Source organism: Megalops cyprinoides, chromosome 21 (genome assembly GCF_013368585.1).
Source record: "Megalops cyprinoides isolate fMegCyp1 chromosome 21, fMegCyp1.pri, whole genome shotgun sequence".
NCBI lineage: Eukaryota > Metazoa > Chordata > Actinopteri > Elopiformes > Megalopidae > Megalops > Megalops cyprinoides.
The window spans coordinates 7,000,823-7,018,186 of record NC_050603.1 but is presented as its reverse complement, the minus strand read 5'-3'; the positions used below and the strand labels follow the sequence as shown (position 1 = coordinate 7,018,186).

The window sequence follows — 17,364 nt, the reverse complement described above, 5'->3', positions numbered from 1 at the left end:
GGTTCAAGATATGGTGCCAAATTAAATTATCTACACATCTCCCATTTCAGAATTATTCCATGAACAGCAGGCAATAAAAATTTTAAAGGAACTGCCTCCTGGATCTACATTGATTTACATTAAAAGATGGTAACTACTATAAAGTTAGCAGTTATAACTATATACCAGAAGGTACAGTACGCCATTCAAAAGTAGAAAAACTTGTCATAAGTCATCAATGAGTCTATGGAAAAACATGAATAACTACCCAGCTAGTTACTGCAGAAGAGTGGTACAGTGATATGAAAGAAAACACAGAAGACTGGATCTGAACTGATGGTTGTGTTTTTGCTTTTAAATTACATGCAAGTGGAAAAAAAGGTATAGAAGAAAACATATTTATTTTTCATATGTGTTATTAAAGGCTGTCACAGAAGCCCGTCTCATGCTTTGTTTTTCTCTCTAACAATGTCAACATAAAGCTGTGTACAGTCCAGTCGTTCAGAGTGTAAATAGGTTAGGGCGCAGTATTAACCCCTCTCTCCATCCGAGTCTCCCTCCATCTCTCCGTCTCTCTCCGTCACTTCTTATCCTAACGAACTCTGACAGAAGCAGGCTAACAAACTTCCTGATGACTTTCTCATAACAAGCTCAGGAGGAAGAGGACAATTACATGCCCTCAGTTGGACTGGCGTGGTGTGCCAGCACGCTTGGCCCGGGTGCTGCGAGAGAGAGGGAGAGATGGTAAATACGGCCTTTGCAGACTCAATGAACCTGGCACCACGATGTGTGAATGCGGGCGCTGGTGCTGTCACTGGCGCGAGCAAGGAGGGGACGACCGTGCATGTCGGATTTACTGGTGAAATTGAGAGGGCAGAAGTGACTGGTGATAAGGTGTTGAGGTGTGAAAGAAAGAGAGAGATGAGCGCCGGAATTCCACGAAGAGGGGGACTTGTAATCTTTTGAGGACGGGAGATTACTTGTGTAGCAACGCTTGTTCAGTGTGTGTGTGTGTGTGTGTGTTTGTGAGTGTGAGCACTCTTACGCCCCCTGTCAAAACAAGAGTTAAACTGCTTCTCATGTCAGAGACCTGGGTCATTCCCACACTGAGCTAGTTGTTTCTTGTCTCAGCAGCTGTTGTTGCAAAGTTTGCTGGTTCAGCCATAGCTTGATTACACTTAACAATACAAAGGAGCGCACTCTGTTAGAAACTGCAATGTGTTGTTCTGGGATTTGTTCACCACCACCACTACCTCAAGGTATAGGGAGAGAAGGCATGAAGGCATGACTACTGTGATAGTATGGATAACTAAGAGAGCAGATGAAATGGAATTTAATGTCTCAAAGATGCATCATATAAACTAAATGCTTGTTAACATACATGCTGCATTTGTTGAAAACTGCCAACCTAGAGTATGCCAAGGGTACAGGTCCATACACACAGAGGACAATTAGCTGTCATGTCAACCTATTTCCCTGCTGAACATGGATTGTAACCCATAGAGAGCAAGGGGACTAATCCAATTGACAGTGATTGACTGGATTTAACACTGTAATACAGGAACTGTAACCTCTGATGGAAGTGGAGGGGGATTACTGGTAATAAAAGGAGAAAGAGGTGGAGGAGTTCATTGTAAATATTGCACATATCCAGTGGGTTCTTGGTCTTAATTTCACCTAGGGTCTTAACTGTTTAATTGGCATCATTGAGAAGATGGGAACCCAGATCTCCTCTTGTTTTACTGGAGGTGTCAATCAGCAGCTGAGAGGCATCTCTGAACCTCTGAACCATCTCTGAAGTGTGTATCCCCAGGACCAGTAAAGGACAGCACTGCATACATAGGTTACCATTCCATATTCATAAATGGATCTTGCATCTTGAATCTTTATGGCACCAGATGCACACTTTTCCCACAGTTAATCCAGTTCTTCACTTTGAATACACAAGCTGCTAAACTGCTTATTTTTTTACATGCGCATTTGCCTTTTTGGAACCCGTGTCCTTCACCTATACTAGTTGTTAATTTCTATTATTTAATACAGGAGTAGACCAAATGAGAACTTTTGCAAGGATACCCTAGGGAATGAATGTGGGGGGTGGGATACAGGGGTTGTTGAACCAATCAGCCAAAGGGGGTGAGGATGTTGCCCAGAGAGTTCTGGGATTGGGGCTTGGATTGGATGCTAAATACAGGTGATGTACACATAAAATCTATGAATGACAGTGGAAATACTGGACAGTGCAGGCACAAAGGAAGTGTAATGGTACAATGGTAGCATGTGGGGTGAACATCCCATTTCAATAGGCTGAGCATCTCTTGTCAGTAAAGCAACAAAGCACAGCTCGCTGTCCTCTTAATTGGAGTCATTCAAAAGGTAGCATTCACTGCATAACCTGTTAATCAACCCACCAATGATGAGCTTCTCATATTAGCACCCAAAGGTAGTCTGCAGTGCCCTGTGGATGATCTTTGTCATCTTATTTATCTTTCATAAATAGCAGCACAATGATCTGGTCATCAATTCAATAGAATGAAACAGAATATGACCACAGTAATTAAGTGTGCTCTTAGCATTAAGGCAGCTACTGTATATCCCATACAAGTAATATAACATTTTCATAAAGTGGATGCCACTGTATGTCTCCATTGTCATCTGTTGACCAAAGCTATCATTGTATTCTGGAGTGTATCTCTTTCCCTTATACCACCACGGTGTCATCTCTGCAATGGGTAACTGTCACCTCTGTATCAAAGCTAAATCAAAATCTTAAAGAGATTTCATAAACAGTTGCTTTATTGTTGAATAGAACATGGTTCTCTTTAAAATGGAGTATCAGAATCAGTGGGTTTGAGGTTTTATTTCTGTTCTAACACTGGAAGGTTCTACATTTATTTCAAAGACTTTGAGAGTGTGATGTGTATTAGTGTTCGTTTCATCAGAAATGGCTCCACCTTGTGAGGTTTTTGAATAAATAATTTTGTCTCCATCCTCCATCCAAGACCAATCAGATTTTTTTTTTTTTTGCATGAAATACAAAAGAGGTCAATAGCCTTAATCAGCAGCTGACCCTCCTCGTTCTCCCGGGCTGTCCTTTTTGGGCGAAGATTCCTCTGGCTCCACTAAACACGAATTAGCCTTTAACTCTAGCCAAAACCTACCCATGAAAAATCGACGTCAGGAGTAATCGCAGATTGTCAAGACAGCCAATATTTTGAGTATTAGCACCGTAAATACACTTACTACAGTAACCGAGACATGGTTAATACGGCGTTGGACAGATGCTAAGTGCCGCCTACTGTCTTTGCGCAGTAATTGTCTTTCTGAGGGCTAAAAACTCGGAGACAGCTAGGACAGGAATTGTTTGGAAACTTTGGCTAAGCACTCACGGATGTTTTTTTATCGCAGTTTTGCAATATCAATATTTCGTGTCAGCTCTATTGTATTATTTCCTGTTCTGATTATTGTTATTTTGTGAGTTAACGGTAAACGAACAGGTGCCAGCAACGCGCCCTCCGACCTGCACGGGGGCGATCGCGAGGTCATATGGATAACCGTAATAAATTTCCGCTTTCTCATGGTCGTTTTTTTCTAATATTACCGTAATCATTATAACTGAAGAGAAATACAAAACCAAAAGCACTGATATAGGATTTGGGTTGGTTGAGATTGTTTTCACAAACATGTATACGTGCGCATAGTGTCAGCGCTAACATAGATACTTTCATCACTGACGCAAAGTAATTACATTTCTATTTTTGCGGCTTTAATTTTGTCCATCTAATTATTACTGACTGTCATTGTGTGGGCGCTCATACTTCCCATACTACGGTTGGAATCTGCAGCCCAGTGCGTGCCGGTGGGACGCGAGCCCGGCCTTGCATCAGTTGATAACCCACAGTACCACAACAGAAGGAGGGAGTGAGAGAGATAGGGAGCGGCGATCAGCGGAGGCGAGACAGGTAGCTGGCTAGCTAGCTGAGAAAGTGAGTGATAATAAAATTAGGCAGTCAGCCTGGGAAGAAGCGTGGTTCAGAGAAGACTTTGAGAGATGGCTGAGGTGAGCGAGGTTTTGATGTCGGTTCTGTCCACGATTCGGGTTCCGAGGCCCGGAGACCGTGTCCACAAAGACGAGTGCGCCTTCTCCTTTGCAAGTCCGGTGAGTTCATCCCTCTGTCATTCTCTGTTTCTCCTTTACCTGGTTTTTCACTCGTACCTTTATGTTAAGGCTGTCTGTGTCTACCCTTTCCTGCTAGTTTATCTTTCCCATGCTTCTCAGTATCATTCCGCTCCATCACTGCACGTTGGCACTCCCTTGGTGATGGTATTCTCGTCTGTCGTTCCGTTTGCTTATACAGTTTTTTTTGTTTGTTTTCCCTTAGTCTGCCCTCCCCTATAGTTATAATATTGTCTCTTTGCGTTTGTTTGGTATTCAGTGGAGTCATCTTCATGTTTCGTCATCAACGTGTAGCCAGCTATCTAAAGTACTTCATCATCTCCCGGTGTTTTCCTATGTCAGGTGGAGGAGGGCGGTCTGTATGTGTGTATGAACAGTTTTCTGGGCTTTGGGAGTCAGTATGTGGAGAGACACCACAACAAGACTGGCCAGAGAGCATACCTGCACATCAAATGCACCCGTAAAGCACAGGTAAGGAGCTACGTGCTAAGGAGCTCTAATATCATCATTAGCCGTGAGGACTCATCCGGCTCCAAAGACCCCGTGACATCACTCAGTATTACCACAGAAACATTACTCAGCAAAGTATAAACACTGGGTTTATTTAATCAGTGCTGAACAGATTTTGTGCAGCTTCTCTGGTCTTGTGCTCATTTGGGTGGGTCATCCTATTCACAGCCCACTATGTCAGTCTGTCCACGTCTTATGAAGATCTGTGAATACGCAGAGAGCTGATCTAAAAAAAAATCCCTGTGTCATGCTGTGTGTATTCACAGTTTCTTCTCTGCTTGTAAGTTGAATTTGTATGCCGGGATTCTCTTGTGTGCGTTGACAGACAGCAATGGCTGACACTGAGTCAGACGATTGTGAGGACACGGAACAATCATTAATTCATTGTTCCCTGTGGTGCACTGAGGCACCAATGACTAGGTCATTTACATTCGGTTGTAGTAGTGAAAGTGACATTGGTGATAATATTACCATGAATGTTTTTTTTTTTCCAGAAAGGTGATGACAGCAATGACCAACCGAAGAAGAAGCCCACGCGAATGGCTATTGGTAAAACACCGGGCGGTGCCTTGGGTTGTCTGTCCACACCTCTTCCTTTTCTGAAACCAGTTTTATATGTCTTTAATACAGTGTACGGAGCTCTTTTGTGGTGCACACTTTGGTGGTACACGTATCGATGCGATGCAGTGCACTGTACTCTGTGTCTGTGAGCTATGGCAAGGCGGTCAGAGCTATGAGCTTCCAATCTGCCTGTCCCTCTCTCTTTTACTCTGTGTCTCTCAGGGGTAGAAGGAGGGTTTGACGTAGAGCAGGAGGAGTACGAGGAGGAAGTAAAGGTGGTAATCTTCCCCGACAGACAGGAAGTGACATCGGAGGACCTGGCCACAATGCCTGACGTCGTGAGAGAGCGGGTGAGGCCCGTCGGGGTGGAATCGGAGGATTGCACTGGTGTGGGTTTTTGAGGGGAGGGTGGTATAAGGAAGGAAGTCATGAGTGCTGTCCCCCCCCCCCCCCCCCGTGTGCCCAGGTGTCCATGTCGATGGCGGGGCTGATGGCGGCAGACTCGGTGAGCCACGCCCTGCAGGTGCAGCAGTGGGACGGCGAGGTTCGGCAGGAGTCCCGCCATGCCGCAGAGCTGAACCAGCTCGACAACGGGGTGAAGATCCCCCCCAGGTAAAGCACTCAGACCTCTGTATGCTGTGTCATCGTGAGATACAGGAAAATAATCAGCCAGGTCGGTCAGAATGGCCTGTTGTCTTTAGTACAGTGTTTTTAGGCCACCTGTAGGGGGCCAGTGTGCTTGTTGGTCAGTTCTGGCTTCAGATACTAACCACTATTTGTCTCTTTTAATGTCCCGTTTTCCCTGTGTGTGTGTGTGTGTGTGTGTGTGTGTGTGTGTGTGTCTGTGTGTGTGTGTGTGCGTGCGTGTGCCTGCAAGTTTATGTGTCTTAAGTGTATATGTATAAGAGATTATATTATATATAAAATATATTGATTATATTTTCCTCCGCTGTCTTCTTGTTATTGTACTGTGCACATCTACAGAGGATTTTGAATTGACCTCCCCTTCTGATCTACGTCAGTTTCATTGCATTGGTTTAATGTGTACTGTGAGTTTCTCTGTCTCTCTCTCTCTCAGTGGGTGGAAGTGTGAGGTGTGCGGACTGGAGGAAAACCTGTGGATGAACCTCACGGACGGGAAGGTGCTCTGTGGCCGCAGGTATTTCGATGGCTCCGGGGGCAACAACCACGCCCTCCAGCACTTCCAGCAGACTGGATACCCCCTGGCTGTCAAACTGGGAACCATCACCCCTGACGGGGCAGGTGAGGGGATGGAGTGGGAGGGGCTCATATTCTCGTACGCTTGTAAGAAAGAGATCTGCTTTCATCATGTCTGGTGGTAATGTTTATATTTATTTACATATCACGTGATGGACATGGCTTTGGTTTTTATACATTTATCCATAAAAACATTTATTTATTTATTTATTTATTTACGCAGCATATGTGTCAAAGATGTTGTGATTTTTAAACTTCTAACATTAACTGTACCGCTGAGGAAGTGTGCAGATCTGGAAGGCTTGGGTCTTGAATCCTGTTTGCTCTGATCACTGCAGACGTGTACTCCTATGATGAGGATGACATGGTGCTGGACTCCAAGCTGCCCGAACACCTGGCTCATTTTGGCATTGACATGATGACCATGGAGAAGGTGCAGTAGTCAGCTCTGTGTGGACTGTGTGTTGCTTTTGTGAAACGTTTGTACTGTGTTGTGCTCCGGTGGTGGACAGTGCAGGCTTTTTAGAGCCGCAGGGATATCTGGCTCTCATCCCAGCTGATTCACGCCACAGAAGTAATTGTTTTTGATGACATATTATTAGATTCATATTATACTCTAAACTTAAAAGGGATCTGTGAAACAAATATTCTCCACAGATGAACACCTCTACTCTTTCGACGAGTGCCTCAGGATGGGATTAGCCACTAACCTTATATAGTTTTTAAACTTGTAAATTTTAGGAACAAATCCCCTACGTATTGATTAATGAAACAAAATGTGAATATAATACAGCTCATCAAGAACATAGCACAGTTTTGAAAACTCATGCTCAGAACCACGACAGAATGATTTCTTACTCGTGTGTCAAAGGGTTAATGTCGCAAATGAAAAATGGCCTTAGAGCAGTGTCCCAGTCACTGTTGTAGGGCACTGGATTCATTTGTTCCAGATGGGTAATCTGCCCGCTATTGGGTCACCATCAGACCAACCAACAGTAACCTGGTTTTCGCAGCAGATTTTCAGTCTGTTGCGCTCTTCCAGCCCTGCCCTGGTTAGCAACAGCTGTGTGGCAGAAGCGGTCACTGGAGTGGCTTGTCTGCTGGCTGCCTGTGACTCTCTGTCCGCCTCTTCCGCGTGTGTCAGACGGAGCGCACGATGACAGAGCTGGAGATCGCAGCCAACCAGCGCATAGGGGAGTGGGAGGTGATCCAGGAGTCGGGGGCCACCCTGCAGCCCTTGACGGGCCCCGGCTTCACCGGGATGAGGAACCTGGGAAACAGCTGCTACCTCAACTCGGTCATGCAAGTGCTCTTCACCGTGCCGGACTTCGAGAGCAAGTCAGTCTCAGTCAGCACCACCCGGCTGCTTCCCCCATTACAGGGCCCTTCCTGTGTGTGTCTGCAGGTGGCTGTGGTAGCAGGCCACCTGGTGCACTGCTCGTCAGTCCACTGTACCTGTCTGAGTGTTACAGTACCAGTCAAAAGTTTGGACGCACCCGGTTGAACGCATGTTTCTCATTTCCTTAAAGTCGTCTTGACTTTAAATTTAAATTTTAAAAAATATTTTTGGCTACTTTGAAGAGTCTAAAATTTAAGATCGTTTTGATTTTCGTTTAACACTTTTTAAACACTTCTATTTGTGTTGTTTCATAGCTTCGATAGCTTCATAGCCTATACTATTATTCTAAAATGTTGAACATGGTTAGAATAAAAACCCTTCTATGAGTAGGTGTGTCCAAGCGTTTGATTGGTACTGTACATATGTGTGACCTGCTTCTGCCTGTGTTACATATCCATGTGTATGTGTGTACAGCTGTGTGTGTGTGGGGGCCTGTGCATTTCCGGTACGCTCCTGTTAAGCTTTCTTTGTGCAGTCTGGGCTTTCCTTTTGTGCTCCTGTGCTTTTCCTGTATGCCCATAATGCTTTTCCTGCGTGGGCATAGGCATTTCCGGTGGGCTATAATGGCCTTTTCCAGGTAGAGGCAACAGGCAACAGTTGCGTTAATTAACAGTTTGTCTCAGCCATGCAGATGCCTCTCTGTGAGGCTGTCGCTGTCCCTGGTCCTGAAAGCCTCCCAGGCTGCGGGAGCCAACAGAAGGGCTTTGCCAGCAGCCAAACCAATGAGGCAGCAGCCTTCTGTGATCCTAGCCCTCCCTTCACGGTGTTACAAATGCAGAATGTGTAAAAACATACTTGCTTTCCAGTGGACATACCCATTAAGGATATAGACATACCTCTTCAAGCATTAAATCAGTTGTAAGATAGTACTACAATACAGAGACTTAGTGGAGAGTTATCAGTGTTGAAAAGAAAAGTTTGATTTCAGGTTAGAAGATACTGTACCAGTCAAAAGTTTGGACACACCTACTCATAGAAGGATTTTTCTTTATTTTTAGTATTTTCCACATTTTAGAATAATAGTAAAGACATCAAAATTATGAAATAACACAAATTGAATTATGCAGTGACCAAAAACTGGTAAACAAATCAAAACTATCTTATATTTTATATTTTTCAAAGTAGCCAAAAATATATATATTTAAATTAAAGAAGAAACAAATTCAAAGCATTTAAGCATAAGTCTTTAGATCAAAATGTCTTTGAATACATTTTTCCCATTATATTAATCAGTCATGTCTGGATTTTGACTGGCACTGTAGGTGTTAGTATGTTAGTTAGTATAGGTGTGAGTGTGAGGATAAATCTGTGTAGTCCAGGTGATGAAAAAGATAAAATGGAGCAAGCAAACTGGACAGGGGTTTAGAGCTCAACAGTTCAATCTACGGCACCCCTCCACCTGCACTTTATTACCTGTGTCTCCCAGGTACGTCTCCAACGTCGAAAAGATTTTCAGTGAGGCTCCAAGTGACCCCACACAGGACTTCAAAACGCAAGTGTGAGTGTTTGTATTTTTATGAGAATATCGAATGCGGACATCCATGTACTGCACAGACAGCCAGTGTTAGCACAGCATGAAGAAGAATGGATAAAATAATAATAAAATAACTTCACAGGCATTCTTTTTTGTACATTTGTAATATTTGCATTGCCCGTTTGATTGTTTCTGTATTTGCTGTCTTTGCTGAAGTGGGATTCCGGTGGGTCTCCATTGTATGGAGAGTGTAATTATACTCTCTTCGTTTGTTAATTTTGAATTGGAGGCCTTTGCATTGTACGGTTATGCTTCTGCACGAACACCCTTTGTCTCTTTTCCTGTGCTTCAGGGCAAAGCTGGGCTACGGTTTATTGTCAGGAGACTATTCCAAACTTACGTCTGACCCTGCAGATGACGAGGAGACCCCAGGGCCCGGGGTAAATGCTCTATGTGTTTTTTATAGTATTCCAAATTATTCATGTCACTGTGTTTCTAATAAATGGTCATTGTTGTTCTTTGGGGACCAGGGTGACCAGGTCGGCATAGCACCACGCATGTTCAAAGCCCTGGTTGGACGAGGACACCCAGAGTTCTCCACCAATCGGCAGCAGGACGCCCAGGAGTTCTTCCTGCACTTCATTAACATGGTTGAGGTACAAACATCCGATCTCCTCAGTTTGGCCTTGCTTCCCTGCCTCTGTCTGTCAGAGTGAAGATCTGCATGTCTCATCTTTCGCTGTGTGTTAATCATGTCATCCACACTGAGCAGAGTTCAGTCTCTTGCGTTTGTGTGCATCTCTCCTGTGTTCTGGGAATTTTACTTCCTGTATTAAGTCCAGTAACACTGAGAATGAAAACTTTAACTGAAACACTTAAAAATATGCAAGTTCCTCTAGTTTAAAAAAATGGAGCTCATTACCCTACAATGACAACTGTAAAAATGACATTGAACGGTACTGTTAGCAATCACTTGGGTCACTCTGTCTTTTTACAATCTTTTTATACAATGATAAAATCGTTTAATAATAAAATATATCTCACTGATCAGTGGGGTTTTTTAAAACCTAAGGTAGGGGTCTGCAAAGTATTTGGTCGACAGGTGTGTTTAGCATAATACGCTGTGGTGTGACCGCCCAGCAAACGTGAGATGACTGACATTTTGGGTTATTCCCAGTGCTACGGGTCTCAGTGTGACTGGGTGTCTGGTGCCACTCTTCTCTGCAGCGTAACTGCCGTTCTGGGCAGAACCCCTCCGAGGCCTTCCGCTTCCTGGTGGAGGAGAGGATTGTGTGCGAGCAATCCAATAAAGTCAAGTACACACAGAGGGTTGACTACATTGTACAGCTACCTGTGCCACTGGACCAAGCCATGAATGCAGGTGAACTACTATTCCCAGCAGTCTCTTTTGTGGCGCTGCTTTGGATGAAGGTGATGGGAAATGTAGTCCAATATAGTCAGGGTAAATTGCCCTAGCAGACAGATGTGTAGCATAGGATCATAACTTAATTTACAGATTGGAAATGTTTTGAAATTTTCATAATAAATTATACATTAAAAGGATAAATTAATTTATAAATTTTTGATTGTGTGCTTATGTTGATGTGCACTCCCACAGAATGCAAATAATCACCGTAACAAGGTCAGCTGTTCTCACACATGACAAGAGCAAGACAAAGGCAAATGATTGACTTTAGACTGTTTTTGTAAACACCTTTGTCTTTCTCTCTAAATTGCTACAAAATGGCAAAGATAACCTGTACAACAGCAACTCTCAGTCTTTGTTAAGGTGTTTGGGTGCAACACTATCAAGTTGCAATTGACATTGAGCAACTTGTCTAATGGTTTTGGCTTTTCTCCCAAACCTGTATCCCCACCCCATCAGAGGAGCTGCAGGAGGCGGAGCATCAGCGCGAGGAGGCGGAGTCAGCAGGTGCACCTGTACCTCCGACCCCACGAGCCTGCATTCCCTTCTCCGCCTGTCTGGAGGCTCTTAGTGAACCGGAGACTCTTACAGACTTCTGGAGCTCGGCTGTACAGGGCAAAACCACCGCCAGCAAGTATGGGCTGACTGACGAATGACCGATCAATAATGCCTGATCAGACACTTCAGACACTACTTCGTATTACCTGCAGTCAATTATCAGTAATAACTGATCAGTAATCAGATACCACTGTGTATTACCTGCAGTCGGTTATCAACAATACCTGATCAGTAATCAGATACCACTGTGTATTACCTGCAGTCGGTTATCAACAATACCTGATCAGTAATCAGATACCACTGTGTATTACCTGCAGTCGGTTATCAACAATACCTGATCAGTAATCAGATACCACTGTGTATTACCTGCAGTCGGTTATCAACAATACCTGCTCTGGTATTGAACTGCTCTCAGCAGTGCCTGATCTGGTATCCAGTATCATTGTGTATTGTTGATGGTCTGTTGGTTAAACAGATTTACTGATTACTGTAACTGCCAAAAAGGAGATGCCAAAAGAATGGATGAATTTGTGAACCTCAGATTAAAAAGCAGTGTATTTATTTTTATATATTTATTTTTGACTTTTGTTCTAGTGTAGACACCATTAACTGGTGGGCGCTGTGGGTAATTGACCCTGAGATACTGTAGAGGATAGTGAATATTTGCTGTTCTTGCTCTTGAGATACTGTAGAGGCCAGTGAATATTCCCAGTTCTGGGTCCTGCTGTAGAGATGCTACAGAGTGCAGTGAATAATCACTGTTCTTGCTTAGGACGACCCGCTTTGCCTCGTTCCCCGATTACCTCGTCATCCAGATCAAGAAGTTCACCTTCGGACAGGACTGGGTTCCTAAGAAACTTGGTAAATGCTAACTTCCTCGGAACTTTATTCACTCATATTATGTTACTGATGCCTTAATGAGCACTGGGAAGGTTGCTGAATATAGTATTTGGTTACCATTAATGGTTTTATGAGCAGTATTACTCAAAACACTTTTTAATAATTAGAACGCAGATATTTTTTCCTTTAAGGCATCACAAGCTTATGTACCTGTAAATCCCCAAAAAACAATTTACCAAGGTTCTCCATAAGGGGTCAGTGTTTTCTTTTTATGTGTAAAATAGACAGGAGGGGGAGTGAAGTATTAGTTCTGTCTCACTGCAGTGATCAATGAAAAATGAATGCAGGCACTAATTTCGTTTTCTGCTGTTGCTGATGTGCCAGCTGGGATGCTTTTTAACCATCATCATGAACAGCGTGGGCGTGTGCCGCATATCTCCTTCATCACTTCACTAGTGTTAAAGTCAGTTTGCTAACAGGGCACAGTATGATAATTTGATATTGTTGTCCTTACCTTTAAGACAGGTGGTATTCTTATATTATATCCATCCCAGACCCATGAGCCAAACCCAGTCTTAGATTAGTGGCCCAGAGCTTCCTTTTATTTGAGCTGGACAGCCCATATGAGAAGTTATGAGAATATTTGCAATTCATTTCACACCAGTTATATTTGACCACATGTTTGGCTGTTTTTTTTTTTTTTGCTTGCGTAACATATTATACCATAAGTTAGCTGTTATAGCTGCTGATGTTTTCACTTAACTGAAATGAAAGTGAGAAATTGGTCTGTCGCTTCACCTAGCTGAATGAATGCAGCTTTCGGAGGTGAATAAACACGTGTGACTGTTTGTGTTCAGACGTGAGCATCGACGTTCCCGACACGCTGGACCTGAGCTCCCTCCGCGGGACGGGCCTGCAGCCGGGAGAGGAAGAGCTTCCCGAGGTGGCCCCGCCCCCTCTCATGACCCCCGATGTGGAGGTCAAAGGTATCCTGGGTTTCCACGGCACCGAGGAGGACGACTCACTCTACTCCCCGCTATTGTGTCAGTCTGTGTTTCTTCCTCCTCCTCCTTTCCCTCTGGCCTCTGTCTCCCGCCCACCCCCACAGCAGTACCTGCACTGCATGGATTCCTTTTTTCTTGTCTTTCTGTTGGCTTTGCGTGCCTGCCTCGCTGTCAGCCCATTCGTGCCCTCTATTTTCCCCTTGGTGTCACTCTCCCTTCACACGTGTTTAGCCGAGTCCCTAAATCAGAGCAGTCCCGTGTGGAGTCTGTGCGATTATGCTGTATTTATCCACTGTGAGTGTCTGAGTACGGTCAAGGCATTTTTGTATAGATTGTGCTTTCTGTACTGGCCTTCTTTGAGCGTCAGTGTAAACGCAGTAGTGCCTAACCTGTTTGTGTTAATAGTTCCTTTCTCTCTCTCTCTCTCTCTCTCAGCCCCTGTGCTGGACGACTCCACAGTGTCCCAGCTGTCCGAGATGGGCTTCCCTATTGAAGCCTGCAGAAAGGCGGTCTACTGTACTGGCAACACTGGGATCGATGCTGCCATGAACTGGGTGATGGGTCACATGGATGACCCAGGTGAGTATGGGGCGACTAGAATTAGCATGGCCGTAACACTACATAATGTTCTTTTTTCTTTTTTCCATTATCATTGAATGCCTCTCCCTCTCTGTGATTGGCTGCAGATTTCTCCGCCCCCATGGTACTGCCAGGCTGTGGCTCCGCTCCAGGGACCACGCCCACGGAAACGATATCCGAAGAGCACTTAGCAACCATCGTCTCCATGGGCTTTAGCCGAGATCAGGCCACACGAGCGCTGCGGGCGACTGTGAGTGCTATTTCACAACCCCGTAACCATAAAACCGCTGTTTTTCCATTCCTTTCTCCCTGTTACGGCATAGATGTGGGTGACTTCCTAATGACTTTCCATGGTAACATGATAATAAGGGCACTGGGACAAATGGCAACGTGTGTACAGCTTAATCTGCTCTCAGTTTAAGTTAGGGTTTCACAGGAACTGCATTTGTTCAGCATAAAGAAGCCAAAAAAGGGGAAGGGATTTGTGGGCAAATTCAGTTCAGCGTTACGGAAGTGAAAGTTGCAGAACACAGCATTTTTACCACATGGCATATCACATTTGTTGACTGTAGGTATACTTCAAAATATTCTTCTCTTCCTCTTTTCCTCTTAAAATTTGATCAACACGTTATTGAACCGAGAGCTGCCTATTGAGCTGCTTTTTATTGACCAAAATGTATTGTTTATTTATTTATTTATTTGACAGGAACTCTTTCAAGGCCATCATGGCTAAATACATTGACTGCATATCATTGGCAAAACAATAATGGCAAACGCAGACCTAGCAAGCAGCACAGAATAGCCAGTAAATATGAAACTGAAAAATAGTGTTCAGATGTAAGCATACAACATTAACTGTTTTAGTATACTCAATGCCCAGCAATGATCCTTAAGAGTAACATACCCAATGTCATACTAACATGAACATGGAGCCTAACAATGATCTGTTAAGATAATCTGAATAATATTGCCTCATAACATAACGTCCACATGGTACCAAACAAGGATTCATAACAACATTACAAAGTGCATATGGCACCTGCCAAATAATGACTCCTAACATTGCTTTATAACATAATGTTCAGATGGTACCAAACAATGACACATAACCGTAGGAATGCCTTGCATCACAATGATGCCTCCCCTTCTGTCAGAGTAATGTTCTGGAGCGGGCTGTGGACTGGATCTTCTCCCACCTGGACGACCTGGAGTCGATGGAGGTGTCAGAGGGGGGGCGCTCGGCCGCGGAGAGCGAGGGGAGAGAGCCCCCCCCAGGACCGCGCGTGAGGGACGGAGAAGGAAGTCAGTCACGGGACGGTTGGGGGGGGCTTAAAGCACATGTACTGCATTACACAACAAACATTAAATAGTTCAATGCATGTCATTGAGATGGAAATGTATACGTAATTGCAACATTAGACCCTAGTGTGTGTGTGTTATTGTACATGTTACTCAACGTACTAATCTTTCTGTCCACCTTGTTAATATTTCTTTTTCCCTTTCATATTCTCCAGAGTATGAGCTGTTTGCCTTCATCAGCCACATGGGAACTAGTACAATGTGTGGTCACTACGTCTGCCACATCAAGAAAGATCAACAGTGAGAAAAATGTTTAACTTTTATGTAGTTACACGACTGCCTGCCTTTAGGAAGTGCATTCAAGCTATAAAGAGTTAATGTGTAGCTACAAAGATGACTTACCTTTAGTGCTTCGTCCACTCAGCTTGTTTTTGTGGCCACACAGTGAACACTGTTGTGGTGAAAGGGAGGCTAATGTTGATTTTTCCAGTAGGCTCATATTAAGGATGTAATTTCAGCTTTCACTGCAGGATCCTCAAGCCAAGCGTCTTCAAGGGTATCTTTCACCGTGCTGCAAGAGTTATGTTTGCTTCTTTTGTTGGAATAAAAGGAGCTTGTGGTTCTGCGTGAAAATAAAACTCCTGGAAAGCGCCGGCCCTCAGCATTGTGGGGTGATTTAGTTCCGGTTCTGAGATGAAAGAGGTCCAGGGAGGCGCAATAAATGTTGTTGAAGCGCAGCTTGCACCCCAGTGAGATCATTACAGATCCAGATTCCGAGGGGGGTGGGGGTTTGGCAAGATTTCTGCAGGAGCATCTGAACTCAGAGCACGGCAGTACAGTACTACTGTGCTTCAATGACAGAACATTTCTGTGTACGCATTTTTATCGTCTACAGACAGCATCGTCACAGAGCTCTGATAAATGTCATCCATTTTTCTCTGTTGCAGGTGGGTCATCTTCAACGATCAGAAGGTGTGTGCCTCAGAGAAACCCCCGAAGGACCTGGGATACCTGTACTTCTACAAGAGGTTGACAGAGTGAGGACGGGGGTAGTACAGGAGTGTGGATGAGTGAGAGAGGGGGTCAGGTTACAAGGGTGTGACAGTGTGGAGGGGAACAGGTTACAGGAGACTGGTTGAGTGAGAGGGGGGGTACCAGTACCTTTACTGAACTGTGACTGAATGAGACGAGGGGAGGGGTTACAGGAGAGTGATAGTTCGAGGGGGAGGGGTTACAGAGAGTGACAGTTTGTGGGGGCGTGGTTACAGAGAGTGACAGTTTGTGGGGGTGGGGTTACAGGTGCATGACACTGTATGCATAAGGGCATGGGTTTATAGGAGTGACTTTATGAGGTGTGGGCTTGTTACAGGAGAGTGGTCATGTTGGGGGGGGGGGGGGCAGGTTACGGTAGAGTGACAGTATTGAAGGGCAGGTTACAGGAGAATGGCTTTATAAGATGTGGTCAGGCTAGGAGAATAATGACGTTGAGGTGGCGATGTTACAGGAGAGGGACTCTGAGAAGGGGGATGGGGTTTGAGGCAGTACTTTTACAGGGGAGTAACTGAGAGGGATGGAGAGCAAATAAACACATTGTGCACTGCTGAGCATGACCGACACACACCTTGGGCTCACAAAGGAAAAGGTGAAAGGGAAGGGACTCGGGGCACGACTCGCATATGCAGAGAGAAGTGAGAGGAAGCCAGAACGGAGAGAGCAAGGTGTCCACGCAGGCAGTCTTGGGGAGAAGAAAGCCGGTACTCACTCGCTCACACACCTCTCTCCTGTCTCCCTGTCTCGCTTTCTGGAACATTCCCGGCCCCCCTCCCCTAGCTCATCGCCACTCCAAGCTCATGCCACTACTTTTGGCGAAGCAGCTTCTGTGATGTCACTGGCTGCTTTAGCCACTCCTGCTCTTCCCCCTACTTGTTCTAATACACCACAGACAAAAAAAAAATGTTACACTGATGAAATGCAATGTAATGTGTAAAAAATGTACAAACTAAATGTTCCGCTTCTTCGAGCACTGAAGTGAGGGGGTGTGGGGGGGGGGCACACCCGTAAAGGTCGTGGTCCAAAACGGGCCTCTTTGTTCCTTCTTCAGCTTTGACGAATAAAGACGTGCGTTTCTGTCTTGTTTCCTCGTGTGCTTGATCGTGCTGTGCGTCTGCAGGGTCTGTGGGAATTCATGTGGTCGAATCCATTTTTAGACTGGTGGAAATTGTACTAGCCATGTTGATATTAGGTGCAGAACAGTTCCCATTGATTCCCCCATGCATAGCTGGTGCACTGTAGCCCGGTGGCCAGCACTGAGGTCATGGCCAATGGCTGGATACACTGGCT

The 17,364-nt window shown here is 44.8% G+C and overlaps 1 protein-coding gene across 2 annotated transcripts; it reads left to right on the top strand.

Annotated features, from left to right (window-relative positions):
• Positions 1-3,791: 3,791 nt before the first annotated feature.
• Positions 3,792-17,137, top strand: LOC118769222 (ubiquitin carboxyl-terminal hydrolase 5-like). 2 transcript variants are annotated; one of them, XM_036516260.1, is made up of 20 exons: positions 3,792-4,138; positions 4,499-4,627; positions 5,161-5,215; positions 5,450-5,577; positions 5,694-5,839; positions 6,306-6,490; positions 6,784-6,878; positions 7,590-7,783; positions 9,271-9,342; positions 9,671-9,758; positions 9,849-9,974; positions 10,546-10,699; positions 11,204-11,378; positions 12,075-12,163; positions 13,000-13,185; positions 13,582-13,725; positions 13,833-13,975; positions 14,880-15,027; positions 15,240-15,324; positions 15,972-17,137. In XM_036516260.1, the coding sequence occupies exons 1-20, from the start codon at positions 4,031-4,033 to the stop codon at positions 16,063-16,065; spliced, it is 2,544 nt and encodes an 847-aa protein (XP_036372153.1). In that variant the 5' UTR covers positions 3,792-4,030; the 3' UTR covers positions 16,066-17,137. The 2 variants fall into 2 exon arrangements, with proteins under 2 accessions (XP_036372153.1, XP_036372154.1); XM_036516261.1 differs by lacking the exon at positions 4,499-4,627.
• The last annotated feature ends 227 nt before the right edge of the window (positions 17,138-17,364 follow it).